Source organism: Ictidomys tridecemlineatus, chromosome 7, assembly GCF_052094955.1.
Source record: "Ictidomys tridecemlineatus isolate mIctTri1 chromosome 7, mIctTri1.hap1, whole genome shotgun sequence".
In the NCBI taxonomy this organism is placed as follows: Eukaryota; Metazoa; Chordata; class Mammalia; order Rodentia; family Sciuridae; genus Ictidomys; species Ictidomys tridecemlineatus.
In genome coordinates this window covers 19,178,994-19,206,953 of record NC_135483.1, presented here as the reverse complement: position 1 = coordinate 19,206,953, position 27,960 = coordinate 19,178,994, and the positions used below count along the sequence as shown (strand labels likewise).

Below are 27,960 nucleotides of genomic sequence, written 5' to 3'. Positions count from 1 at the left end.
TATATATATATATATATATATATATATAGTTGGTTTAAAAAAATAAGACAGCATGGAAGTTTAAAGTTTAAGAGATTCTTGAATACCATTATGATTCCATCTAAATGTCAGCATACAAGTTACTAATTTGTGGTACTTTGGAGAATTCCCTGTGTCATATTTTGGAATGTAATGAGGAATCATACAGTCTTAGAAGTGATTTGGATGGCTGCTGAGCCAAACCTCAACCTGATCCTTCAATCCCCTGTGAAACTGTGCATCCAAAAATGTATGTGCCCAGCTCTTACTTAAATGTCCACAGTGATATAAAAATAAAAATATGGATAAAATGAAAATAAAAACTGGGGTGAAAGCAAATTATTTCCTGGTGAGTGTTGAGTTTACTTTGCATAATGTCCTTATTACATTCCCCCAAGTCAATTGAACAGCTTGACACTCTGGTATCTACTTGACTAGACATAGTAAATAAAACTGCAATAAATAAATCTAGACACATACTGTTTATAGATGTTTTAGTACTTTGAGACATAGTCCAAGTATTGTTTATGCCAGTCTTTCACCATGATATTCTGCAAGGATGCTAATAGCCCTTATGCAATCAAATGGTTTAATAGTCAAATAGATTTGGGAAATGCTAGTTTAGACAGAGTTTTAAACTTTTTAATGGAAGGATTCTCAAAGCCTTTAATAAAATAATACATTATGTAACTCTCAACAGAGACTCTAATACACAGGGTTTTACACGGAACTTTTTGTTTTTAGCAAAGCACCCATTATGAGAATTTACTTTCGGTGAATTTTATAGTGGGTAAATTTTAAATGATAGAAATTTGTGAAACCAGATTTAACATCTTGGATGCAAATGCATTTAAAGAAAGGGGCTTTGGCAAGAGAAAGACCCAACTTTCTGTTCTAGTAGCAGGCAGCATGAAAAGTAACATCAAAAACACCTTTCAAACTTAATGACATTCATTTTATTAGAATATAATTAAAATATATTATAATCTGTGTTACCTTTGATTAATTTGGCAAATTTCAAACCCTTCTTGCTGTTACTGCTAGAGGGACAGAGTTTTAAATTAATTTCCCTTTTCTCACTGCAGTAATCCGTACCAGAAACTTTTAAGTAGGCAGGCAATGCATGGTTTCTTCAGCATCCTGAGCCCATGGTGGCTAGATTTAAGATAATTCAATTGTTCATGTTTCCAGGATGCTTTGAATTACTTAGAGAGGCCATAGGAAAAATTCCAGTGTGGATAATTATGTTCAGCCTGCTCATAGCTCCCTTTTCACTTTTAAGCGGAACTCTTTTCCTTGAAGAGTATATCTGATATTGAGGGCCTGCTGTCTTCTGCCTTTGTATCGTGGCTTTGCCTAGAGAATACAAGTCATAGTATGTTGTGATGGAAGATTTTCATTAATGTGCTTTTATCTAATTTAGTCAGTTGTCCAAGTTTTCTAGTAAAAAAGAACAGCTGAAAATGAGAAAGTTGTATTTAAAGGAAGTGCTATATCCACATTCTATTTATTACATGCATTTTATATGCCTTTACCTTTCAACATGCTCAAAACATTATTCTGTACACTGTAAAAGTAAATAGTGAAAATGAATTTTAAAAGTGTCTTAGCCTTTTAAAATCTTGTTTTATTATTTCATAATGCACATAGTTAACCTTATGTAGAACTGTTTATCTTTCTGTTTTATTATAGGAGGAAAAACCAATCAATTGAATCTCCAGAACACTGCAACTAAAGCAATTATTCAAGGTCTTATGCCAGAGCAGAATTACACAGTTCAACTTATTGCATACCATAAAGACAAAGAAAGCAAGCCAGCTCAAGGCCAATTCAGAAGTATGTATTTATAGGTCTTAAAGAACCACTGTGGGGCTCTGTTCCAACATTGGATTTGAATCTGTGGTATATATTCTAAATGCTTACAAATGTAGATTTTTTTCTAGATTTGCAGAGATCTTAAAAGAACTTCACTCCAACCTTCTATGCATTCCTCCTATCTCTACCCTTCCATTTCCTTATTGTGGTGGATTCCTCCAATTCTTCAAGTTTTACTTTCCAAATGCTCTCCCTGACATTGTTTCCTGAGTTTTACTTAGACATCTCTCCTATGTACCTTCTCTGGTTGTACTAGCTTCCCCTCTGGTTCAAATGACATCGTATCCCAATGGCCTTTTTATTTCTCTGTGTCCCTGACAAACAAGCTTATAAGGTTTGAGAAGTCAGAGGTTCGATTCCTTCTATTTTTCATTATATTCTAACTGCGTATCGAATGCATGGCCTAATAGGTGCTCAATAAATACTTAAAAACTATATGATGATGCCTGCATCTCCTCTGTAGAATCATTCAGCAAATGTAGAGTGTGCAGGGGATATTGTACCAGGGGAGAAAGCCCTGAAGTTGCCCAATTCAGGTCTGCATAGTTCTATTAGAAAGCTTTTCCTAATATAGAGTTTAAAATTAGTCCACACAGGCCCTGGTTCTATAACTATCAGGATGCATTCATTCATTTATTCACTCCCTTTTTAATTAAAAGTATGTACTACATGTCTACCACGTAGCAGGCCATATTCTCCGTACTAGACACATGTTAAATCCTTTTCTCTATGGGCTGGGTATTCTAGTTACCAGAGAGGCCCTCTTCCCAGAGGTGATCTTTCAAATGTGAAGGACAAAATTCTTGTATTGTGAGTAAGAACTGAAGAAATCTATCCTGGTTAACTTTCTGTTACTTCATTGCCAAAGAGCAATTTAAAACATAATAACCCCAAATCAACCAAATGGTACAATAAACCCCTAAGTTTTCATCATCCAGCTTTAGCAATTAGCCACTCATCATGGTCAGTCTTCTTCCTATATAGGGCCACACTCTCCTTATTGTTTTGATGCAAATAATAGACATTATTTAAAATAGAGTTTCCTTATATTAAACAGCAGCTTTTCCAATTCTGCTGTAATATTAATCCACGCATTCAGGAGGCCACAGAATCTGAAGCTCTGTATATCAATGCTCTGTCTGGATTTCCTACACCATGTTTCCTGTTTTCTTCCTTCCCTGAGTAATGTTCTGTGTGAACATTTGGTGACTTTAAAAAAAAACTAGAATGAAATCAAACAAAACTTTGTTAACCTACTACCTCTTGAAACATGTGAACAAAGACATTTGGTGTATTCACCTATCAGTGGGATGTACAGATGTTATAAATATTATATTCTTTTGAGACTCTCATTGTCCACAAGCTCTGGAAAAGTTTTTTTAATATTATTTTTAGTATAAATCAGCCTCTTCTTTTATTCAGTTTTTAGCATCTTATATCTCTACATAAGTGAATGAAATAATTTAAAGTCGGTGAGAAGCAGTAAAAGGTGAAATGGTTTGTTTAGCTGGAGTCCGAAGGTTTTGCAACTGTATATTTCAAATATCCCACCAACAGAGCAGTAGAAGAAACAAAGGCCCTTAAAAAAACTTTCTCAGTAGCTACTTATTCAAAGTACTTAAAAAGAAATTCATTTGTTTACAGCTTGATTAGCTCTGAGGAATAATTGTAGCAAAGGTCTAACTGGTTAGCAAGAAAAATTATATGCAGACTTTTTCTTAGCTATGTTATTGTTACTGGCAAGAAAGAGGGATTAGTTTGACTTAAATAACAGTTTCTAAGAAAGAAATTCAGTTAACTTTTTTTTGGCGAGCCTTCCTTTTTAATGTTGCATGTCAGTAATATTCTTCTTCCCTGTAAGATGGAGTTAAAGCCTGGTTTCTGTGACTTGAAAAATTTCAAAGTTAGATCCAGGAAAATTGTGGTCAAGACAAAGCTTTGTGGGTATAGGTTTGCAGCTAGTGCAGGGATTTGGATTCTTTATGAGCCATCTTCTTTTGGATATATAGGAAACCTATACAACCTTTGGATTTTAAAGACAGAAGGGTATGTCCAAACGCAGGATATTAGGCATCCAAATCTGCCACACATGACAATCACTTCCAGTCTTGGTTTCCTCATCTGCAAATGGGGATGTCAGCATGTATGTAATGTTGTATGGATTAACTTCAGCACATAGTAAGACATAGTAGTTACTGTTGTAAACCATTTTGCTCACGACAGTTTTCTAGTTATGTCCTTATGCAACTAGGTGTGATATATCTGTTGTACCTTCTAGGTGACCCATTGACCCAATTTTCAAAGTGATTTATTTTTCTTTTTTATCCATAATTGGGGTTATGGTATGTCATGGCAAACTTTCTTTTCAGTGACCATTTTTCCTTTTTGGAATGATCTTTTGCTGATCTCTGCCTGCAAAATTCTGCCCATGTGACTTAAATGTCACCTTTCCAGTGAAATTTCTCCAAACTCCATCTTTGGAATTATTATTCTTTGCCAGATATATTTCTACCTCCAGTTGTACTCAGTACAATTTTTCTTATATTAAATTTGCCAACATATATTTTTTTTGAGAAAATATAAGTAATTTGGGGCCAAAGTCCATGTGTGGGTGGAGTTGAAGATGTAGATTTGGAAATTATCCATGGGGAAGATGAGAACTTAAATTGTGTGATAACAAAATTACAGGCGGAGTTTACAGAGATGCAAGGCAGCTTTTGCAGATGATCTTTTTTTTTTTTTTTTTTTTCCTGGAATGAAATAGAAAAAGATCCAAAGAATGAGAATATAAAGGAGGGGTTAGCCAGGATAATGCCTTTGTAAAAGCTGAGAAAAAGATTTTTTTAAAAAGCCATTTTAATCAGTTTTTTCACTGCTATGACCAAAGGATCTGACAAGAACAATCTCAAAGGAAGAAAAGTTTATTTGAGGGTTCAAAGTTTCAGAAGTCTCAATCCACAGATGGCCCATTCCCTTCCTTGGGACTTTAGGTGAGGCAGAACGTCATGGTGGAAGTATGTGGGTGGAGAAAAGCAGCAGGGGACATCTGCTCAACAAGGACAAAATATAAACCTCAAGGGCACACCCCCAGGTACCCCCCTCCTTCAGCCATATCTTACCTGCCCACAGTTACTGCCTTTTAATCCTATGAGTGAATTAACACATTGTTTAGGTAAATACTCTCATAATCCGATCATTTTACCTCTAAGCTTTCTTGCATTGTCTTGTACGTGAGCTTTTGGGGGACAACTTATATCTAAACCATAATAAAAATGGTGCTCCAAAGGGCCCATGCTTATAAAGAAGCTAGAGAATGAGCTCTAAAGTGAATGTAAAACATTAGGTCAGCAGGACTAGCATGATCAAAGTATCTTACTACTTTTTTTTCTTTTAAAATCTTGTAATTTAATTTCTGGGTACCAGAAAGCCAAGGAAGGTTTTCACAGACAGAAACAATAGAGTTGGAGTGAGAATTTCTTGGTGGATGACAGGTCTCAGACTCTTTCGGCAGAGGGATAGAAGCCAGTGAAACAAAGAGGCTATGAGAAGGACAGGAGCCTTGGAACCACATCCTGGAGAAGACAGCAAGGAAGGGTGGGAGAGAGCCGTTGCTTTCCCCGTGTAGCCTACACAGTCCTAAATGTGCTGATTCTGTGAGGTGAATGTACAAGTAAATGAAGTGTGTTGCTGTTGGCTTGCTCCTGCATAGTCACAGGGCATTTTGTTTGTGCAGAACTTGCCATTTGGTGGTGGTCTTGAATGACTCCAACTGTTTAAGCTTCCAAGCAACAGCAGGAAAACTGTTGTGGATTTTAAGCAGAGAATACAAATAGAAAGTTAAGCTAATGGTGTTAAGTTGGTAGTGTATCAAAGGGCCAAAGATCATTTTTGGTGTCTGTTTCATATTAATGTGACAAAGAAACACTACCCTTTGTTAATAGAGAAATATTTTTTTTTAAGTTTGAAAGAAAACTGTTATGAGGTTCTCCTGTTGCAGATGGAGTCATTTCAAAGGAAACTATTCATGGCTAATATCTTTCTAGAAAGGGGGTCAAGCTCATAGGCCAAGTCCAGGGACATGAAGATATGGCATGTATCCTAGGCCAGCACCCATTGTTTTTATAAGATGTGTTTTGGCTTCCTGGCTTTTTATACCCTTGTGTACCAGATGGGAGTAATATGCTAATTTTGCAGCAGGTATGAAGGAAGAAATTTATTTGATACCTCTGCCCCTAGTCAGTACTCAACGCAAATTCCTTAAGTGCTTTCTGCACCTTCTCCTGAAAAGGTTGAAAAAACTCAGCAGTTCTAATATTTGGGGATGTGCTTGTGCCATGGAACTGATTTCTATTAATATTCTAAGGGTTTTCAGGGGTTTTAGTAAAAACTTATTGAATATTTTTTTTCTTTTGGACCTTAACGTATAGCTGTATTTCTACTTTTCTTCCAGTTAAAGATTTGGAAAAAAGAAAGGATCCAACAAAGCCCAGAGCCAAGGTTGTGGATAAAGGAAATGGGACGAAACCCACTGTACCAGGTCAGACTTTCTTTTTTTTTTTTGATTGGCTCACTTTGGGAGTTGGTTGTTTCAATGACGCAGGCTGTACATGCATGCGTGGTTGTTGGTGGCAGCAGAAGAGTATATAATCCACTATAAAAATCACCTTTGGGGCCTTTCCACCCTCTTCCTTCCCCAACCTAATGACAGTCAACACTTGGGCGCATGACCCCCTGGTCACCTCTCTTCACATTCATACATGTGCAGCCTTCCCATTCTGGTCTCTGTTCTGTGCCTTGCTGTTTCCCCATCCATCTGTAGAGGAGTCAGGAGGGGCAGTGGTAAGTTTCTCAGGCTCTCCCATTACAAGCCTACTGTTGCATTCAGGAGGCAAATGGGAGAGCTTGAGTGATCTTACGCTCGTTACCCAAATGGTTGTGTCTCTAGTTCCTCATCTGCAAAATAGGAACAGGACACCTCAGAGAATTGTTTGGGATAAATCATGACGATATGCATAAAATAGTCAGAATGTTGCCCACCCTGGAATATGTTAGGTGTTATTATTAGTCTACCTCATTTTTAAAAAATGGCCAGATAATCTTTGTGGGATAGACTATGAAATGTACTGCTCATTCCCCTATGATTGGGCATTTAAATGTTTTCTAATTCTATCATAAACATACTGCAATGAGCGTATTTCTAACTGTGGCACTGCAGGGCTAAAGGATTTGCAAATTTTGTACTGCCAAATTTAGAGTGTGCTAAATTGTCTTAATTTTTTCTATAATTTGTATTTTTACCAACACCGTATGACAGTGCTTATTTCTATATATTTCTAACATTTGAAATACACAATATTTTGAATTTTTCTCAATAATACTTAATTACTTTAATTTTCATTTCTCTGATTACTAATGAAATTGAGCATTATTTTTTTATCTTAGTAATCATTAATATTTTTTTTTCCTGTTCATTTTTGTTTTGTGTTATCATTATTTGGGGGCAGGGGTAACAAGGGATTGAACTCAGGGGGACTTGTCCACTGAGTCACATCCCTAGCCCTATTTTGTATTTTATTTAGAGACAGAATCTCACTGAATTGCTTAGCGCCTGGGCTTTGCTGGTAAGCTGAGGCTGGCTTTGAACTTGCCATCCTCCTGCCTCAGCCTCCTTACTTGCTGGGATTACAGGCATGCACCACTTTGCATGGCTTATGTAATTGTTTTTATTAATTTTTTATTAGTGCATTTTATTATACATAGTATTGGGTTCATTTTGACATAATTATACATGCATAGAATATGATTTGCTCCCTTTCAGTTCCTAGTATTTCACTTTCCCTCTCCTCCTCCCTCTCCCTATTCCCTTTCCTCTACTCTACTGGTATTTCTTCTACTTATTTATAGTTTGTTTTTTTTTTTAAAAAACAGTGCATTATAGACATACATAAAGGTGAAATTCACTGTGGTCTATTCATGTATGTACATAGGAGAGTTTGGTCAATTTAATTCTACCATGCCTCTCTATCTTCTTTCCTCTTCAATCCCCTTCCTCCGCTCCACTGACTCCCTCCTGTTTTCATGGGATTCCTTTCACTAACACACACACACACACACACACACACACACACACACACACACACACCCCTCTTTCCCCTTATTTTGGAGATAGCTTTTGAATATAAGAGAAAATATTCAACCTTTCACTTTCTGGGTCTGGCTTATTTCACTTAACATGATGCCCTCCAGTTCTATCCATTTACCAGCAAATGCCATGATTTCATTCTTCTTTAAGGCTGTGTAATGCTCTTTTGTGTACATATACCACCACATTAATCTTTTGAAGGGCACTTAGGTTGGTTCCATAATTTGTCTAATTGTGAATTGTGCTGCTATAAACATTGATGTGACCGTATCACTATGTATGCTGATTTTAGATCTTTTGGATATATAACAAGGAGTGGGATAACATTCCTAGTTTTTTTGAGGAATCTCCATACTGCTTTCCAGAGTGGTTGTATTAATTTGCAGTCCTAACAGCAGTGTTTGAGTGTACCTTTCCTCCCACATCCTTGCCAGCATTTATTATTATTTGTATTCATATTTGTGTTGTCTTTTCAAAATGAATATTTGGTGGCAAAAGTATTTGTGATGAGGTACCTTTTAAAATATTTTCTATCTAATACCTGAAGTTCTATATCTAGTATTATTATTTTTTGTCCCTTGTCAATATCTGGAATTGTTTTCTTATTGGTTCTTTTAAATATTATGCATTGCTAATTATCTGTAATGAAATGGAATGTACTTTATTTGGTCTGTAATATTTTTTACCAGAAAAAATTTATTACGATCACTTAAAAAATGAGTATTTGGAAGATTTCTAAGTATTTTGTATATAAAACCCTTTTCTGTTATATTGCTATTTATCTGCAAATATCTTCTCCTGGACTGCCATTGGCTTACAACTTTTGCATCTCTCTTTTCTCTCTCTCTCTCTCTTTCTTTCTTTCTTTCTTTCTTTCTTTTTTTTTTTTTTTGGTGCTAGGGATTGAACCCAGGGTTGCTTTACCATTGAGGTACATTCTCAGTTCTTCTTCTTCTTTTTTTTTTTTTTGGAGTCAAGGTCTCAATAAGTTGCTGATTGTCTTGATAAATTACTGAGGCTGACCTTGAACTTGTGAGGTTCCTGTCTCAGCCTTCTGCATAGCTGGGATTACAGGCATGTGCCACCATGCCTGGCTTGCTTTATTCTTTAATATATTTTCCTTTCCTAACATCATGAACTGGATACTTATCTCATTAATTTTTGGTCTTTCTTCTTTTCTATTATATGTACTTTAAGGCTATAAATGTATAAGTTCTGCTTGAGCTGTATCATATAGATTTTGATATACAGAATTACTGTTATCTAATTATTACGATATTCTTTGATTCACAAATTACTTGAAATATGTTATTAATTTCTAAACATGGAGATATTAAACATATTTATTTGTTATTAATGTCTAACTTCATTGCACTGTGGTCAGGGAATATGGTGTATAGGGAAATTCTTTGAAATTTGTTGAGACATTTTATTACTTAGATGTTGTCAGTTGTTAAAAACATTTTATTATTTAGATGTAGTCAATTTTTAAAACCATTCCACATGTCCTTGAGAAAAATGTGTTTTAGTCTCTATCACTAATATTTATCCATTTACATCTATAACTCTTGCAATCTTGCTTTCAATAATTATAATGATAAATGAATATGCAATAAGAGTTATGTTTTCCTAGTGGATTTTTCTTTTTCTTGTTTTGTAATGATTTCTTTGTTCTTAGAAATTCAATGTTTGCCTCAAAGACTATTTGGTCTAATACTAATGTACATGTAACACCTTTATTTTGTTTAGTACTCAAAAAAATACATCCATTTTCTGTTCTTGAACTTTCACTCTATTTGTGTTCTCAGGTTTAAGGTGAGTAGTTTTATAAAGAAGATTTAGTGGCATTTAAATATTCTGTCTGACAATCTCTGTGTTTTACTTGAAGACTTCAGTTCACTTGGTAGAAGTTACTGATAGTTTTTGGGCTTACATTTATTTTGTGCTACTATCTCACATTTTCCTATCCTTTTTTTTTCTCCTTTATGGTTTACTTAAACTCATTCAAGTTTCTTTTTTCTTTAAATTCTTTTTATCCCTCTATTGACCTGAAAGGTATTTGTGATTTTCATATTTTCTTGTATGATTGTAATCAAAAAGTTAACATGCATATGAAACCTAAGATTAGCCCAAGATTCATCAATATCTTTATAGTTTCCCAACAGTGGAACATTTACAGTGCTTCTCTTATCTATCTTTAGGTCTGTTGTATTGTACATGTATCTTACACCTGTATCACATGGTTCATTCTAGCCCACTCTCCTTCCATATTTATAACACCAATTTCAAGAGACGGAGAAACATGGCTCCCAGTATCCTAAATGCATCTCCTTACACACTCATCCGTAGAGCTAGTTTCAGAATGGTTGATCCATGTACACTGCCAAACTGACAAACCTATAACTAGAGCTCCATCTCTGCCTTTAGACTGGAGTTTATGAATCTATATTGAAACAGAGCTTGGATAAGTTCTCTTCTTCCCTAGTCACTGTTTTTGTTCTTTATATTTAACATGGTCAGGCTAATTTGTAGATATATAAAACATTAATGTGATTCCAAAAGTAAAAAATTTTAAAAGGGAAATAGAAAGAAGTATTGCTTCCCCTCTTCCTTCTTCCTAGCTTCATGGGCCCTTTCTAAGTAGGCAAACCCATTTCTTCCTCTCTTTTATTTTTTATTTACTTGTTGGCAGTGCTGGGGATTGAACCCAGGATCTTGAGTGTGCTAAGCAAGTGCTGTACTACCACCTCTCCCCAACTCGTTAGATTTGGGCTTATCTTTTCTGTACTTCTTTTTGTATATAAAGATTTGTTAATGGTTTTCATGTAGGATTGTGTGTGTAAATTCTCAGCTGAAGTTTCTATCAGCATTTTTTGCACTCAGTGGAATGGTGATGACTCCCATGAGGTGGGGTGGGGGACAGTGAGGATGTTGAGGGGCCTGGTTGTGTGGGGGGATTGTCTTAAAAAGTGAAGTATAGACAGTGACAATCCAGGCCAGCTTAGAGCTTCCAAGGAGTTGAGTGGGGAGCACTAATGGAAGCCATGGAGACCAGGAGACCCTCCCCATGCAGGTCTTTCAAGCAGGATTTAGCATAAATATCCCTCCAAATTGTGTTAGCCTCATGATTCTCTTCTAACTGTGCTGCTCATTGTTTGCCTTACAATCTATAATTTTCTGGTACAAGAGACTACTTTGACAGTGGCTCAGATATAATCAGACACAGTTCACATATTTTAGAATTTTTAGTTTAAATGCAAAGAGCTGAGATCCTTCGCAGAAGTTGCGATGCAGTTAGTTACTTGTTTTTAATCTGCTGTACATGTTTCTTCAATAATCTAAAACTAGCTCGCAAGCAAAAGTGGAATTTGCCTTTGAGCATAATATTGGCACATTTGCATGATGGCTATTTCTTCATTGTGTCCAAACAGCTTTTTCTAGTTATTTTTGGAGTTTTACATAAGAACGCAGAACCTGATTAAAAAAGATTATGAGACAGATAGAAGCAACATGGGGTTTCTTTCTTTCTTTCTCTTAATCACTTTTTCATTTGTGATCACTGATTCTCATTCTCTTTCTGTCTCAAGTTCTCTACAGTTCAGAGAAGGGTGGGTCCTACAGCTCTCACTTTTTAGGGGAAAAGTATGAGATGAGTTTGTTATTCTTTCCAGAAGTCAGCAAACTATGGCCTCATGGGCCATGTCCAGTCCTTTATTATTTTTTTTTTTTCAGAAAGATTTTTTGGAACACAGCTCTGCTCATTCCTTTACATATTGTCTATGGCTGCTTTCCCACAATATCAGAGTTGAGAAGTTCCGACAGAGATCATATGGCCTCAAAAGACTAAAATGTTTTCTGTCTTGTCCTTTTTAGAACAAGGTTGCTGATTCTTTTCCTTAGAATGTTTAAAACTTTTGAATGTTTTGGAATAGAACCCTTCACTATACTGAGTGATTAATTGCTATTCCAAGGACAGTGTGTCTATTTTGCTACTTCTAGTAAGAATTGTATAGGATGTACTCTCATTTATATACCTTTGAAGGATTCTACTTATATGCTCACATTTTATTTTATTTTATTTTACCTGAAACTAGAGAACTCCCAGGAGTTGGTTGTGAGGATCGAGTGAATTAATATATGTAAAGTACTTGGAATATAGTAAATGCCAGATAAGCATATGCTGTTTAGAGTGCATATTTTATATGAGTTGATGCCATTATAGCTAATCTTTCATGTTGATTTAACAATGACTGCATAGCTGAGGTTTGATAATTTCCGCCTAGTCCTGAGCACTGAGAGAGTGGCTGGGGAGTAAATGGTGAGCAGGGTCACCAAATTCTGCCCTGACAGAGCCTAGGTGGCCCAGTGGCAGCTTAACATATGTACCCAGTGCTTCCTCTTGCTGAAGAGCCAGTTCTGAAGTAGACACAGTCATTATGGTCGAGTGTGACAATCTTTAGAATTTGAGCTGAGCTTATGTGCCTGGAATCCAATTTTGTGTTTGCTTCTGCTAGGAATCCCTGGCTTTAAGCTGTGGACACATGATTATCCTCAAGGTGTATTTTCCACTTACTGGGATCATTGATCTCCCATAATGGTCCTTGACTCATAGTTCACAGATGGATTTAAAATTTTGTGTCCTTTCCTGCTAGGTATTCTAGGCCTTGGATCTGCCAAATCCAAGGCTGTGAGCTCAGCTTGAACAGATGGAGATTTAAATTTCAGTTAGGCAAGGGTCAGAAGATTAGCTAAAGCACAGGGGGTAGGTGGGTTTCACAGGTTAATGCCAGTTGGATCCTGACTCCACTCCTAGAAGCAAGGGGCAAGGGGCTGGTTCTGGTCATAAATGGGACATTGGGGTTAAGCTGTGGGCTGGATTCATGCATTAAAAGGATTAGAATGATGCCTGGCTCCTTGAGTATCCTCTGGAAGGAATTTTTCCTTCTCCTCCTCCTCTTCCTCATTCTTTCTCTTCCTCTTCCTCTTCTTGTCCTCTCCTATTCTCTCTGTTAATGTAATTACCATTGTCTAGACACTCCCTACAGCCTTCCAGCTCAACTAGGGTGGACTAGAACATCATTGCGAGGAAACTCTGCCTTTGTGTCTGGCCCTGCATTAGGGAAAAGGCCCCTAAGAGTGCGTCACCACAGGCCTCGGCCACACACAGTTTCAACATTCAGTTATACTCTTCACCAACTCGGGATCCTCCCATTCAAGAAATGAATATAAAAAGTGCTCAGGGCTGCTAAAAGCCACGGGATGCCTGGCGGGAGCAAACATAAAACTGGATTTCAGGCACACGAACTCAGCTCAACTTCTAGATTGCTGCAGATATAAAATGAGTGAAGAATTCATAACCAGTATTTCAAATCACAGAAATCAATCATGAGCTGAGTAAGAGTCAGAGAACACATACTGGGTGGTCTCTGGATTCAATAAGTTTCAGTTATGGAACTATTACCTAAAGATTGTATAATAAAGAACAATATTAATAAGTAGTAGAAGTATTCAAAACAGAAGAAAGAATAAAAGACTATAACAAAGGATCTCGATACATTTTACAAGGGACCAAGAAAAGAGTGTATGTTAAAAGATGGTCTTACTCACTACCGTGTTATTGAGACTGTAGGACACCAAGGACAAAGAGAAGATTTTGAAAGAGGAAAGAGAATCAAGTAGGAAGAAAAGGACTTGTTGAACCCTTTTTTAATTGATGGAGATTTAGTTATCTGCAATGATCTGTTCTTCAGTACCTTGAGATGATGAATAAAACCACTCTTTTTATTTTATTCCTTTATTTATTTTCAGCATCAGGGATTGAACCCAGGGGCACTTAACCACTGAGCTACATACGAAGCCCTTTTTTGTTTTTTATTGCAATCTTCCTGCCTCAGCTTTCCGAATCCCTGGGAGCACAGGCGTGTGCCACCACACCCAGTAAAACTACTGGTTATAAAAAGTAATGTCAGTGACTTACATAAAACCATGATAGCAGAGATAAAAGAGGACAGGAAACCCTTCCAGTGAGAATACTCCTAGTCCATAGCATTTCATGTGTTGTCACCTAAATGTAAGAAGGCAATTGATATAAAACTTGGAATTCAACTTGTTTACACATGGTTCCTCACAGAGCTAATTGAAATCCTTTAAGTTCTCAGGATCTGTGTGAGAACTAAACTTTTCTTCTTTTAGACCTAGTTTCCCTTTTGTTTATGATCTGCCTTCACTGAACAATTCTAGGTGATATATTAGTCAGGAATCTTTTGACTTCAGCTGAAACACATTCCAACTAGTTTAAGCACAAAGCAGTCCATGAAGAGTTACGTCTTGTTTAACTACAGGACACGTTTGGGGAAATGTGTCATTGGGTAATTTGGTCATTGTGCAACCGTCATGGAGTGTACTTACACAGACTAGGTGGCTTGGTGAATGATCCAGCCATTTTCAAGTGTTGTATGTACACGTGATTGTACATGTTATGCCTTTATATGACTGGTGGTGCACTAGGCTTGTTCACACCAGCATTGCCATAGACACATGAGCAATGAGCTGTGCTGTGGCAATATAATGGCTATGATGTCTTAGGAACTTTGCAGCTTCACTATAATTCCATGGGAGCACCATCACCTGTGGTCCATTGTTGATGGACATGCTGTTTTGCAGTATATGACTATATATGCAACCTCGTTGGATCTCTATCTGAAATAAATTTTGGTGTAGTCCATCTCTCAGGAATTCTGGAGCTTGTCAATTGTTAACTTCCTTTTTGTTGAAGGATTTTTTATTGAACATCTCGTCTGTAAACCTTCAGGGTTGACTGCATCAAATTGAGCAGATGTTTTGGCTTCAAAAATTGTGAAATTTTATAATCTATTTGTTAATGATTTGGAGTAACAGGGATGACTGAATTGTTGCATTTTGCAGAAAATCACCTAAAATCACCTAAACAAAAAAAAAAGTAGAAATATAGTCAAATCATATAGTACTATATGCAGAACTGAAAATAAATGGAAATGTCATGTGCTGGCTTCTAAAGTGGAGCAAATGTCATTTTAAAATAGAGGTGGTCAGACAAATTAGACAGGTAGATTTCAGAGAGGATACGTAAGAGATGAGGGGGATAGAAATTGAATTGGAAGTCTCAGAGATGGGAATGCTTTTCCGGAAAACAAAGGTAAATATATTGGAACAAAGGGAAAAATAAACATGGATGAGTCAAGTGGAGTTGAATTCAGGAGAGCCTTGAAAAGCACAACAGATAGTTCAGGTGTAATTCGGTAGGTGGGGCAGGGAGGAAGTAATCATAAACACCAGTGCTGGAAGTTCCTGTAGCCGAGTCAGTTGAGAGGTCTTGAATCTGAGCATTCCATCAGGGGTGGTCCTACACCTGCTTTCGTGAGCAGCAATCTCACCGTTTCCCCAAGCAGACATCCTGTCTATAATTGAGTGGAGATCCGTCTCCTCGTACATGCCTTGTGGGCATACAGAATGTTCCTAATCCCTCTTCCGTATGACAGCCCTTTCAATATTTGAAGACAGCTGTCATGTCTTCCCCATATCCTTACGGTTTAGAGCAGAGAAGAAATGTGATGAATGCGGTGTTTAGTAATTGCCAGTTACTATGAAGAGGGGCTCTGATTGACAGCCGGAACAGTCTTCCTGCTGTAATGCAGCCATTCAGCTTCACACTCCTGGAGGCTGTCATGGTAGAACTCACTCCAGGTCAAACATAAAACCATGGCTTTGATTTCATGCTGTCTTTAATTCTGAGGCATGGGAAGCTTTCTTTTCCTCTTTCTTTTCTACCTTTTCATCCTCCTTCTCTCCTTTCTTCCTTCTCTCCTTTCTAATGCTTCTCTTTGTTGATAGAACCTGAACAGCACAACAGCTAAACAGCTCAGGCTTTGCAAGTCAGTCCTGGATTTGGATTTGGTGTTTCTACTTCTCAGTGTGTGACAATGGGCACGTTTTAATCTCCCTGGTTGCTTAGCCTTTCCTCCTGAATGAAGGGAGAGAACACATGCCTTCTAGGATTGATATTGAGCATAAATGGAAAAGACAGGTAGGTAGAAAGAGGTTTATGATATGGAATTGGATTGCGTTATTATGAAGCTGAGGAGTCACAGCCACAACCTGGAGGCCCAGGGGAGAGCTGAGGTGTCATTTCAGCACACAGAGGTTACTTCGAGTTCCCATTCAAAAGCCAGCAGGCTTGACACCTAGGTCTGCAGGCAAGAGAAGACTGATCTCCCCCCACCAGGATCAAGGTAGGAGCAGCTCTGGCCCTCTCACCCATCCTTTTTGCCCTGTTGAGCTGAGTTTGTGAGTTGCTCCCATAGCAGAGCAGGCAATCTGCTTTGCTGCTCACCCAGAAACACCTTTATTGACACATCCAGAATAACGTTTGGTCAAATGCATAGGCATCCGTGGCCCAGTCAAGTCAACACAAGAACTTAATCATCATGCTTAATCATCATGTATATTTCTAGGAAGAAAAATAGAAGCAGGTAAAGGAAGAGAATATTGGGGGGAGAATTGTTTCACATTAGCATAAGTCATGGATCACAGATGCTTGGAAAGGTACATCTCCACCAAGACTGGGTTAGATGAGCACCAAGCTCACCTTGTTGAAGATGAACTCCAAGTATAGCTGAAATGAGCCCCTGGCTCCACATCCACTAGTCCAATGCTATTTCATATGACAGTGACCATTCATGCTGCCTTTGTGAGGACAACTGTGGTAAAGAAAGCATGATGCATTGGAAAAGGCAGATTGGACCAAACATTTAGAAGACCTGGTGTCCTGTCCTAGCTCGGCTAGTAACCAATGAGTCCATCACTGATCCTCTCTGAATCTCAGTTTCATTTTCCAAAAAATGAGGACAATAGTGGTTCTTTGTGGGAATGTTGTGAGAAACAGAATATGCCAATGTATCAGAAAATTCTTAGAACAATTTGAGCTCTTGACAAATAGAAAATGATCTTAACTCTTTTTTTTTTTTTTTAAATGTCTTTTCAGTGAGAAGTCTGTAGCCCATCATGGCTTGGTAACAGTGAGCTTCCAAGAGTTCTACTGCACCAAATTCTTAGGGATTTTCTTTTGCTTTTGGTTAGGAAACTTGAAGTCAACCTCACAGGAGGCTTAAGTGAAAAATTTTTCTGCAACCACAGTTTTTTTTTCTTCAAATGTCTTGATTAATGAATAGCCTTGCTAGATATTTTGCTAGTGGCATAGAAAAAATAATTCAAAGCCACTAAATGAATCCTAGACTAGTTGTGGTGAAATAATTATGAGGTTTCCTGACTGTATATTAAGACAGTGTGAGTAAAAATAGTACACTTTTGCTTTTCATTCAGCTTAGCCACTAGCATTGGGAAAACATCAAGGAAGATAAGCAACTCTGATAAAACCTCCCTGATCTCTAAATAACTGTAGCCTACTTTCCCAGTGCAGTTGCATGGCAGGGCAGGAGGAGAGACCACAATTTAACTGAATTATCATGGTTCATTTCTCTAATGCTTAAGTTATGAAATACACGAAAACATAATTTTTTTAAAGAACACAATTCAATTTAGTTCACATTCAATGATGTGACAAGAGTTGAGCAGCCCAAAGGGTCTAAAAAGGTAATGCATAAAATTCTTTACTTCTCAAAGTGTTCGAGGTCTAGTCAGGGAGATAGAAATATTTGCAAAATGCAATATTCCATTGTAACAAGTACAGTAACTATATAAAAATTCAAGGAAGGAAATGAGGGTATTTAGAGTCCCATCTGGGGGCAGTGGGAAAAGATTCATGGAGGTAGTGAAGGGTAACCTGGGTTTTGAAGGATGAGTAAGAGTTTACCTGGCAGAAAAAGTCCTGTAACTCCTGTAGTCCTTTTTATTTTTTTTTATTTTTATTAACTTCTAGGGGTGAATATTTTTCTCCATAAATACACTGCAAACATTTCTACATAAACCCAAACTAGATCTTTAATCTAAATGCCATTAAGACAAAAGAACTAATGTGGCTTAAAGGGAAGACTTTTAATTTGGTAATTTTATGCCATTTTCATTAAAATAGCAGTCCTACCCTCACATGTAGTTACTCTTTATAAGATAATAAGATTTTGTTTATTTTTATAGGCCCCTTAAAAAATCTGAATGTATGTTGTCTTAATATAGTTATTTTATATTACTGGGAATTTAAACTGCCTGTAAGAGGAAATTTGTCACATTCCTTACGTTCCTTGTTCCCTAGAACAGTGCTCTTGGTACTACACAGTTAAAAAAAATATATACATATATATATAAATTTCATCTGGAAAATTAGTTGTATAATCTCAAATTAACAGACACAGATTTAGAATTTCTCATTATGTTAATAACACAATTAAATTAGTATGAAATTATCAGTAAGAGCCACTTTTTACAGGCTACTTTTGCACCAAGTGCATACCTTTAAAAGAGAAAACAGTTCTGGACAGACAGTTGGAGATGCTTGTAGACAGCACATATTAGCTGCAGACACAGCAGGGCAAGCCTATCTATAGAGATACTGCTTTATATTAGAGGCTCCCCTCTCCCTCCCTCCCTCCCTCCCTCCCTCCCTTTCTTCCTTCCTTCTTTCCTCCCTCCCTCCCTCCCTTCCTTCCTTCCAAATATTAAACCCAGGGGCACCTTACTACTGAACTACATCCCTAGCCTCTTCTGTTTATTTTGAGATAGGGTCTCACTATGTTGCTGAGGCTGGGCTCAAACTGCGATCCTCCTGTCTCAGCCTCCCAAGTCTCTGTGTTGTAGTTGTACACAACCACAACTGTTTCCCTCCTCCTCCCCACTTTCTAAGTGTATATGCTGTAGAGTGCCTTCATGATATATGGGACATGTTACCTGGGTTCAAATCCACACTTTGCCACTTAGCTACCTGACACCTTGGGCAAATCACAGAATTCTTATATGACTTACTTTTCAGGACTGATAATAATAGTACCTGTCTCATAGTACTATCTATTAAATCAACAGATTGATGTGAAGGGCACACCATTTAATATAATGATGAATGTAGCCTTCAGATATGGAATGGCAGGAAACTGTTAGTCCTCCCAGGCTTCCTCACCTTGCAGCTTTAGAAGGTGCAGAACTGAGAACTGTTCTTTTTCTACTTGTGCAGTTGTTCCTTTTGATTCTATCTGATATCAGACAGCTGTGAGATTTGCAGTCTGCCTCATATATTGAGTGTTGCATTTAGCTGTTAAAGCATATATCTATATTTTTAATCTTTCTGGTTTTTTTCAGAGTTGTTTTTTTGATAAAGTTCATGTTCTGCCAAAAGCTGAAATAGAATATAATTCAAAGGGTCATTCTCCTTATCCCTTTGCTTAACTTTATTTTTCTTTTTGGTGTATGCAAAAACTTACTGACTAGGATGTTTGTCAAAAAAATTGAAAAAAATCCAAAGTGTACAATATTTCTCTTTAACTGTACATACAATATTGAGGGCAAAAAGGATTTAGTTTATTTAAAAATGAATCACTGAATATTGTTTTTTTTTTAGTTGCTGATAAGACATTTGTTTTATTTATTTATTTTTATGCGGTGCTGATAATTGAACCCAGTGCCTCACACATGCTAGGCAAGCACTCTACCACTGAGTCACAACCCCAGCCCTGAATATTATTTTAAAAATAAGAGTATATTACTTATTCCTCTTTAATGCAATTTAAATTATATTTTGCTACATAAATTATATTATGCAATATTAACCTGGTCCCCCAGGCATATGTATTTTTTCCCCTACCATCTGATTCATTTTAAGTCACTTGCGTATTTTCTTTTTGATTCGCCTCTTTCCCTTAATGAATATTGAGATGGATAAGGTGTTTGCCAGTGGAAGGTGATAGTATTTGTCTTCAGTTTTGAAACGGGCTTGTTTTATCATGACAAGAATTTGGGTATATTTCTCAAAATATCTACTAGAGCAGCTAGAATAATGTTTGAGATGTGTAATCATAGAACTTGAACATAACAGCTTTAAAGCTCTTTAAATAGCTTTGGTTAGGAAACTTGAAGTGTCTAGATGCCTCTGGCAAAGATAAACCTGCTGACAGGAAAATTGTGACACTTGTCTGTGGGCAGGTCCACTCACACTCACCTGCCTGAAGACCTATGCGCTGCCTTTGTGCTTGTTACAACGGATAATAGCCACTAGGTTTCATTGTGTTTGGATTTATCTTAGAGTAATAACCTGGGTTTAGGACTTTTGGGGAAAAAAAGTTTTTATAGTTCCCTTCTGAGTGTGTAGAAAAATCATACTTTGGAATACAGAACCAGTAGTAGATTTTGACATCTAAAGTCCTTGAAAAGAACATCTTTCTGCTAATGTAACAGATGCTAGACTTTAAAATAGGAAACAGGGCACCAGTCTTAATTTCAAATACAATATGCGGAAATTATACCTTGCGTTTAGGATTTTGGGTGCTTGCATTATATGACATAAACATAAAAGTATTTTCCTAGATAATGTCTTCTGCAAGCCAGGTAGGATTACTTCACTTTTCTTTTAATTAGTTAGTTTGAATATTTGTGTGTGTGGCATAATAAGCAGCCCACCCTTCCTCCTCAAGATCTCAGATCTTGACTACCACCCACATCTATCCACCTGGTGCTGGCACTACCCCAGATCCATGGTCCTCTCACCCAAGCAGTCCACCTTGGATCCTTTCTTTCCTGTTCCCTTGCTGTCCTTTTTACCTAAGTCTACCATCACATTTAAATGTAACGTTCTTGGACCTATATTTTTTTCAACCACCAAATATTGCTATTTTCCAAATGGCAGTAGGTTGCTGAGATTCCTTCCTACTGCTGTATTTCAGTGAAATAGCTCATTCAATTTTGCTGTTATATTGCTTTCCATTCAGTGCCATAATTAATGATCCTCTCTCATATTAATGGTATTTGAGTTGTTTCCAGCTTTTTACTACTGTGAACAGTGCTACTGTTAAATTCCACCTACTTATCTCCCATTGTATGGGTGAAAGAATTTCCCTTGTTGTAGACTCAACAGTGGAATTGCTGGATGATAAGGTTGGTTCAATATTTAACTTTAGAAGGAAATGCCAACAATTGCCTATAATAAAAACAGTGAATTTACAAATGGGTTTACAGTTTTGAATGTTGGACAGGGAAAGAACAGAAGTGGTTAGGATGTGATGATTATAAGGGAGGAGGAGAGAAGATATAAGTAAAAAAATAATGAAAGAGTGAAAGAGAGAATAATAAAGATTGACTGCTAACAGCAGAAAAGAGAAAAAGAAAATCAAAGGAAAGAGATATGTGAGTCAAAAAATATATTTAAATTAAACATTTTAAAATTAAAAATAAAAATAATAGACTACAAAGCAAAACTGAAATATATGTATCAAACTTCCTAGTCCTCATAAAAAATGATCCATAAAATAATGGCTTCAGAAATGCTAGAAATAATAATAATAATAAAAAAACAAATGTGAATATGTATAAATGGCTCTGAACCATTAAGGTCAATTAAACAGAGAAAAGAAAAAAGGAAAAATCTTGATGAAAAGTTAAAGAATCATCTCTGTTGGAGTTCAAAGGATTTTCAGTTTCCCTCTTAGAAGTGATAGGTGAGGTTGTCTGGAGTGTGATGCTTGCTCCACCCTGGGGGTGGGGGTTTGTTAGAAAAGAGAGGTTATCCTATAGGCAGAATTCCTGGAGGCAGGGTTTAGGCTTAGATATATTCCAGGCTCTTTGCTGACTGCCAATTGGTCTGGAGTTTTTTTTTTTTTTTTTTTTTTTTAAGTACCAGGGATTGAACTCAGAGGCATTCAACCACTGAGCTACATCGCTTTGAACACAAGGATATTGCGTTCAGCTCTATTTTGTATTTTATTTAGAGACAGGGTCTTACTGAGTTTTACTTAGCAAGCCTTGCCATTGCTGAGGCTGGTTTTGAACTCGTGATCCTTCCGTCTCAGCCTCCCAAGCTGCTAGGATTACAGGTGTGCACTACCATTCCCAGCTGGTCTGGAGATTTTAAATCTACACACCTCCAGGGCCCAGCAGTTGCAAATGCACACTGGAAGATTGCATCCCAGAGATCACCCCTTGCTTCCACTCTTGTGGTGGAGGAGCCAATTGTTAGTCCACTGGATCACCGGCAGCTCCCACATTTTCTGGTCTCGGGTGGGTTCAGTCTCCAAACTCAACCTCTTCCACCCCCCTGCCCTTTCAAATTCCTGGCCAGGTGCTTTTCTATTTTTCTATTCTGCCATCTTGAAAACCCTCTACATTCGTTTATTGACCATGAATATTTTCTCTTCTCTATAAAATCTGTTCATGTTTCTTAATATAAATTCTTTTTCTTGGTTTAACATATTACACAGGTATTTTTCCAGCTGGTCCTGAAGGCGGCAGGATTAGAGGGGGAGGGGAGAGCCAGATGGATTTGTATGATCAACTGTCTCCTGTGTAAACCTCTCTCCATGTTTGATTTTCTCCTGGTCACTTAGGCACATTCTATGTGTCGGTTTGCCAGGAATCGGCTCCCCTAGCTGCTGCCCACTGTGCTATGCTTTCAAAATAGTTCCTTCCTCTCTCCTCCACATGCAGGTGGGAGAAATGGGGCTCTCCGTGTCCCCCACACAAGGATATTGTGTTCAGTGTGCCTTTCAGTTTAGTCAGACAGTCTTTGATCTCTAAACTCTCCTTACCCAGACATGCCTCAGGCCTCCTAAAAATATGGGTTTCTTTAATTCCCTTATCCTTCCACTTTGCTCACAGAGGGACTGCTGTGGCTCATGCCTCTGGCTGCAGTGGCAGCTGTAGTGCTAGGGATTTCTTCCTTATTATACCTAACCTCCTGAGTCCCTAATCTGCTTTGAATATACGGTATTAAATTCCAGTATCACCCCACCCCCACCCCCATTTTTGTTCACCCACCTTGCTGAGGGGCTACCTATCTGCTTTCTGGGTTTCACACCAAAGAGCAGCCAGGAAAATGACCTCCATTCTGCCATCTTGAAAACCCTCTACATTCATTTATTGGCCATGTATATTTTCTCTTCTCTATAAAATCTGTTTATGTTTCTGAATATAAATTATTTTTTGGTTTTACATATTACACAGGCATTTTTCCAGTTGAACTTATCTTTTTTTTTATTTTAAGGTGTTTTTGATGAACAACTTTTAAAATTTTAGTATTATTAAGGTTATCTTTTGTTTTATAGTCAGTTAATTTTATACCTTACTTGGACTAGGTCTTATTGATATCTCTAAGTTACTATGACTTCAATGTGCTCAATAAACAGAGCATTCTTAATGGAGATCATTTTTCAAAATATAAAATACCAGTTTTCTTACTCCTCTTCCACATAAACAGAAAGTGTTTCTTTCTAAGAGCTTTTCTGCATTGTTCCTTAACAATTGTGTGAGTATTTCTAGCAGTTTTAGAAGAGAACTACTCTTCATTTGGGAGTAGGCTTTCCCCAGAAAAAAAAAAATTAGAGAAATGGGTCCTTAAAGCTTAATCAGACCTCAATTTTCCCTGCTTATGTCCAAAACCCACATTAATTTTTATCCCATGATTCGTGGCAGTATTCCATTTTAGACTTTTCTTGGTTTGTTACAGTAGGGCTGACTCCCAAACACAAAGCTGGTAGCTTTCTTCTATTAAAAAAATGGGAATTTATTGCCAAAAAAATATAAACTATTAACTTTTGGAGTGAGGTGTACTGTTGAGCTCTATAGGAGACTGGAGTGTTTCATTGGCAAATATATTCCCCCCAATCTGGTAAAAGTATCTAGATGTTCCATGCGTATTTATTTCTGGAAAAAAAACCCCGAGACCCTTAAAGGCAAAGTGGTGTGGTAGGTGCAAAGGCATATTAAGCTGCCAATGCCAACCATAGTAGTTCAGCTATTTTTCTTTAGGTTATAAACATATTGGTTTTGTTTCTTAACACACCTGTGCTTTGGTTTTCAATATATAAATTATATTTTAAATATTTTTTTCTTTTTTTTATATTACAAATTTAATTAGTTAGCAGGATGTACATGGTAAACAGTGCCTTTTAACAACTAAAGTTTGAAATTTGAGAGTAATGCCCATCTTCCAATGGGTATAACCCTAAGGTTTTTTTTTATTGGTTCTTTTAGTTATGACAGTACAATCCATTTTGATTTAATTATATGAGCATGGACTGTATCTTATTCTAATTAGGACCCTATTTTTGTGGATGTACACAATGGTGGGATTCACTATGGTGTATTCATATATGCACATTGAAAAATTATGTCAGATTCATTCCGCTGTCTTTCTTTTTCCTTTCCTCCCTCCTTTTCCTTCATTCCCCTTTGTCTCATCCAATGCGCTTCACTGCCCCCACCCTTATTGTGGGTTAGCTTCCACATATCAGAGAATACATTGGACCTTTGGTTTTGGGGGGACTGGCTTATTTCAGTACAACAATCTCCAGATCCATTTATTTACTGGCACATTTCATAAAGTCATTTTTTTATGGCTGAGTAATATTCTATAGTGTATATATATCATATTTTCTTCATCCATTCATCTGTTGAAGGGCCCTTATGTTGGCTCCATAGCTCAGTTATTGTGAATTGAGCCGTTATAAACATTGACGTGGCTATGTCACTGTAGGATGCTGATTTTAAGTCCTTTGGATATATACCAAGGAAACAAACTAAGTAGGGATTTTCTGGGCCTTCAAGAGACAAAGTGGATAAACACATATGCACACACACACACACACAGCTTTATCTCCTCTCTTAATATGAAATTGCCTCAGAGTCAAGCAGTCCTTTGGAAGCACAGACTAGAGTATGATGCAATGCTCCTAAAGGCACTAAAAATACCATGACGTATTAAAGGATTTGTAAAACACTTCAAGAGTATTCCCTCATGCTGGCTGGCTGTGAACAGAAGTGGTGGTTTTCAGCTAGTCAAGCAGCCTGCTCCTTGTAGCAAAAACATGGCCGGTTACTCTCATCTCCCAGGATTCCTGTGGGTGGGGGACATTCTCTGGTGGTCAAGCTTCGGTCATGCCACTCCAGTCACTGGATATCCTTTTCTGGATCATTATCTAGAGTCCTCATAGAGTCATTTAAAAAGTCAATTACTTAGCTGGGCATGGTGGTGCAGGCCTGTAATCCCAGAGGCTCTGGAGGCTGAGGCAGGAGGATTGCGAGTTCAAAGCCAGCTTTAGCAAAAGCAATGGGCTAAGCAACTCAGTGAGACCTAAAGAAAATATAAAATGGGGCTGGGGATATGGCTTAGTGGTTGAGTGCCCCAGAGTTCAATCCCTGGTACCTGCCGCCAAGAAAAGAAAGTCAATTACTTAGATAATTATCAAAGAGAGAATCTTGCATGGACAATATACAATTTTTTTTTTGAATTAGAGGAAATTGTATTACAATTTTCTTTCTCCAGAAAACTTTCTACTTTAGCAGAGATCTGTGTACCTTTCTTAGATTAAATGCTTGGCCTTGACTTTTCCTTGAATTTGGGAAAATTTCTCTTTCCTATCACTTCCTCCAGCATAGACTTACCAGACTAGGAGAGCCACCTTTTGGCTTCCTGGCCATCTTCCCATCTTGGCTGACTGACCTACACTGGTGTTGCTAAGACCTTTCCTGGAAAGAATCTGCAGGCCAAAGCCCAAAGTTGGATGATTTTGTACAGACACTACTTTCTAAAACACTCAGAAGGATGAGTTGCCAGGTTGGCAGGAACCTGCCAGTATTTTACTAACTATTTCCAGAACACTGACTCTGCTGCCAACCGTTACCACAATTTTTTCCTAGTAAGAATGCATCTAAGGGCAGGGTTGTAAAAAGATGACTGCTTTAATGGGAACTTTATTGTAACCTTAGCACTGTTATTTGAGAGACATTAAAAGAAAGTGTTTTAGAGGTTCCAACAGTAACTAACGTGTGTGCTTTTCTGGTTTTTGCTTCACAGAAGTGAAATTTTTCTGTGAAACTCCAGCGATTGCTGATATTGTGATCTTGGTTGATGGTTCTTGGAGTATTGGAAGATTCAACTTCAGACTGGTTCGGCTTTTCTTGGAAAACTTGGTTACAGCGTTCAATGTGGGCTCAGAGAAGACACGAATTGGTATATATCCTGTTACTGACAATAGTAGTCAACTATCAATATAAAACCACCGGAAAACTCTACAAACTGCCTTTTATTTAGAATTACAGTAGCAACTATACTGATGTTCCTTAAAGTGCATATTTGGGTCAATAAGTATTTGGATCAATAAGTATTTATTCCTAACTAATTTTTGCTATGGCAATATCATTCAGTTAATTATTGAATACATTTTAATTTTCTGAAAAGTCAAAATATTATTAATAACAATAATAAAGTTTTAAAGGTATTGCCTATTTATGATTTTGTCACATAGCAGCTTTTATTTAAAAAAAAAAGATAGCTGAATCCAGGGAAATGTTGAAAAAAAATGGAAATAGTTTTATTGTACAAGATAATCTTTGCTAAGTTAATGCTAGCCAAGATTAAAAGCAAAAAATTACAAATCTTTGAGTAATATTATAAATAATAAAATAATATATTTTATAATATAAAGTCTCATAGTTTAACTTTTAAATAGCAATTGAGGGAAATCATTCCTTTTAGATATAACATTAATAAATAATTCTAGACCTTTTATCTACATATGTGACCAGGGATTTTTTTTCTTTTGAATGTCAAATACCTAATTAGGTGCTAACTTCTATAGGGTTAGAAAATCTGTACCCTCCTTCTACTCCTGCATACATAAACTTAATTTCTTTAATTGATGTCAGGAATTCTTTTTGAAAGTCTATAGTCAAGCCAAGAAAAAGAAAATGTTGTACAAAATTAGGCCCTCACCCCTTCTGATTTCTTGAGTGGTTGGTCTGTGACATTCTTGAGCAACACATCATTGCTGGTGGGATTTCTCATCTTTTCCAGGCCTTGCACAGTATAGTGGTGACCCCAGAATAGAATGGCACTTGAATGCCTTCAACACAAAAGATGAAGTGATTGAAGCTGTCCGGAACCTTCCATACAAGGGAGGGAATACCCTAACAGGTATGTTTCTCTCAGTCCACATTTTAAGCAGCATCTCTTTCCAAAGAATAGTTGTATTACCATATTTGGCTACTTTTAAAGACTTAGCATACTGATTTGTTAACCAAACAGCACCTGTAATTCTTAGGTAGCTCTTTGAACTCAGTGGTAAGAGGTAAACCCCAGACCTCTCATTAGTTCTGCTGTAGGAACTTCATGTCCCTGTAAGGGGTTGATTGGGCTAGAAGAAAATAAAGCAATCACCCAGGCCAGCAGCCTGCTGGCCTTTATTAGTTCATTTTCCTTCCTTTTCCCCTCTTTTCATGTATATTCATCCTGACACTTAAATTAAAACAAATTTCTCTCTTATTTTTAAAGAAGATACTTTTTTTGTCCTTATTCTGAAATAAGTAGTTATCAAGAAAATATTTATGGACTTTTGGCTCATTAGTATTTTTGAAAAATGATTAATATAATAATATTGACATTATAATTATCCAAAGGGTTTATGTAGTTTTGTTGTTTATAATTATTATTATAATTATATTATTATTATTACTTTTTGTGGGCTGGGACTGAACCCAGGGCCTCATGCATGTTAGGTGAGTGCTGTACCATGGAGCTGCATGCACTTCAAGCCCTGTTCTTGCTTATTTTAACCCTAGTACAAGTTATTGCCTAACACATGATATAGATACTCAACTTCCATAATGAAGATTCTCTTATTGACTTTTTGGTAAACCACTGAAATCTTGATAATTCTTTGCTATTTTGATGCAAAATGTAGCAGAATTTTTGTTAATAAAATGGAAGTTTATTAAGCACAAATGCTGTAACAGTATGGCAG

The 27,960-nt window shown here is 37.1% G+C and overlaps 1 protein-coding gene across 6 annotated transcripts in view; it reads left to right on the top strand.

Moving 5' to 3' along the window:
* Positions 1 to 27,960, top strand: part of Col14a1 (collagen type XIV alpha 1 chain) — a 201,287-nt gene that overhangs the window by 31,961 nt on the left and 141,366 nt on the right. For all 6 annotated transcript variants that reach the window (XM_078016744.1, XM_013357064.4, XM_013357058.4 and 3 more), the window contains exons 4-7: positions 1,711 to 1,854; positions 6,344 to 6,430; positions 26,016 to 26,171; positions 27,015 to 27,134. In XM_078016744.1, the coding sequence (XP_077872870.1) occupies positions 1,711 to 1,854; positions 6,344 to 6,430; positions 26,016 to 26,171; positions 27,015 to 27,134 (507 nt within the window). The remainder of the gene's footprint in view (positions 1 to 1,710; positions 1,855 to 6,343; positions 6,431 to 26,015; positions 26,172 to 27,014; positions 27,135 to 27,960) is intronic.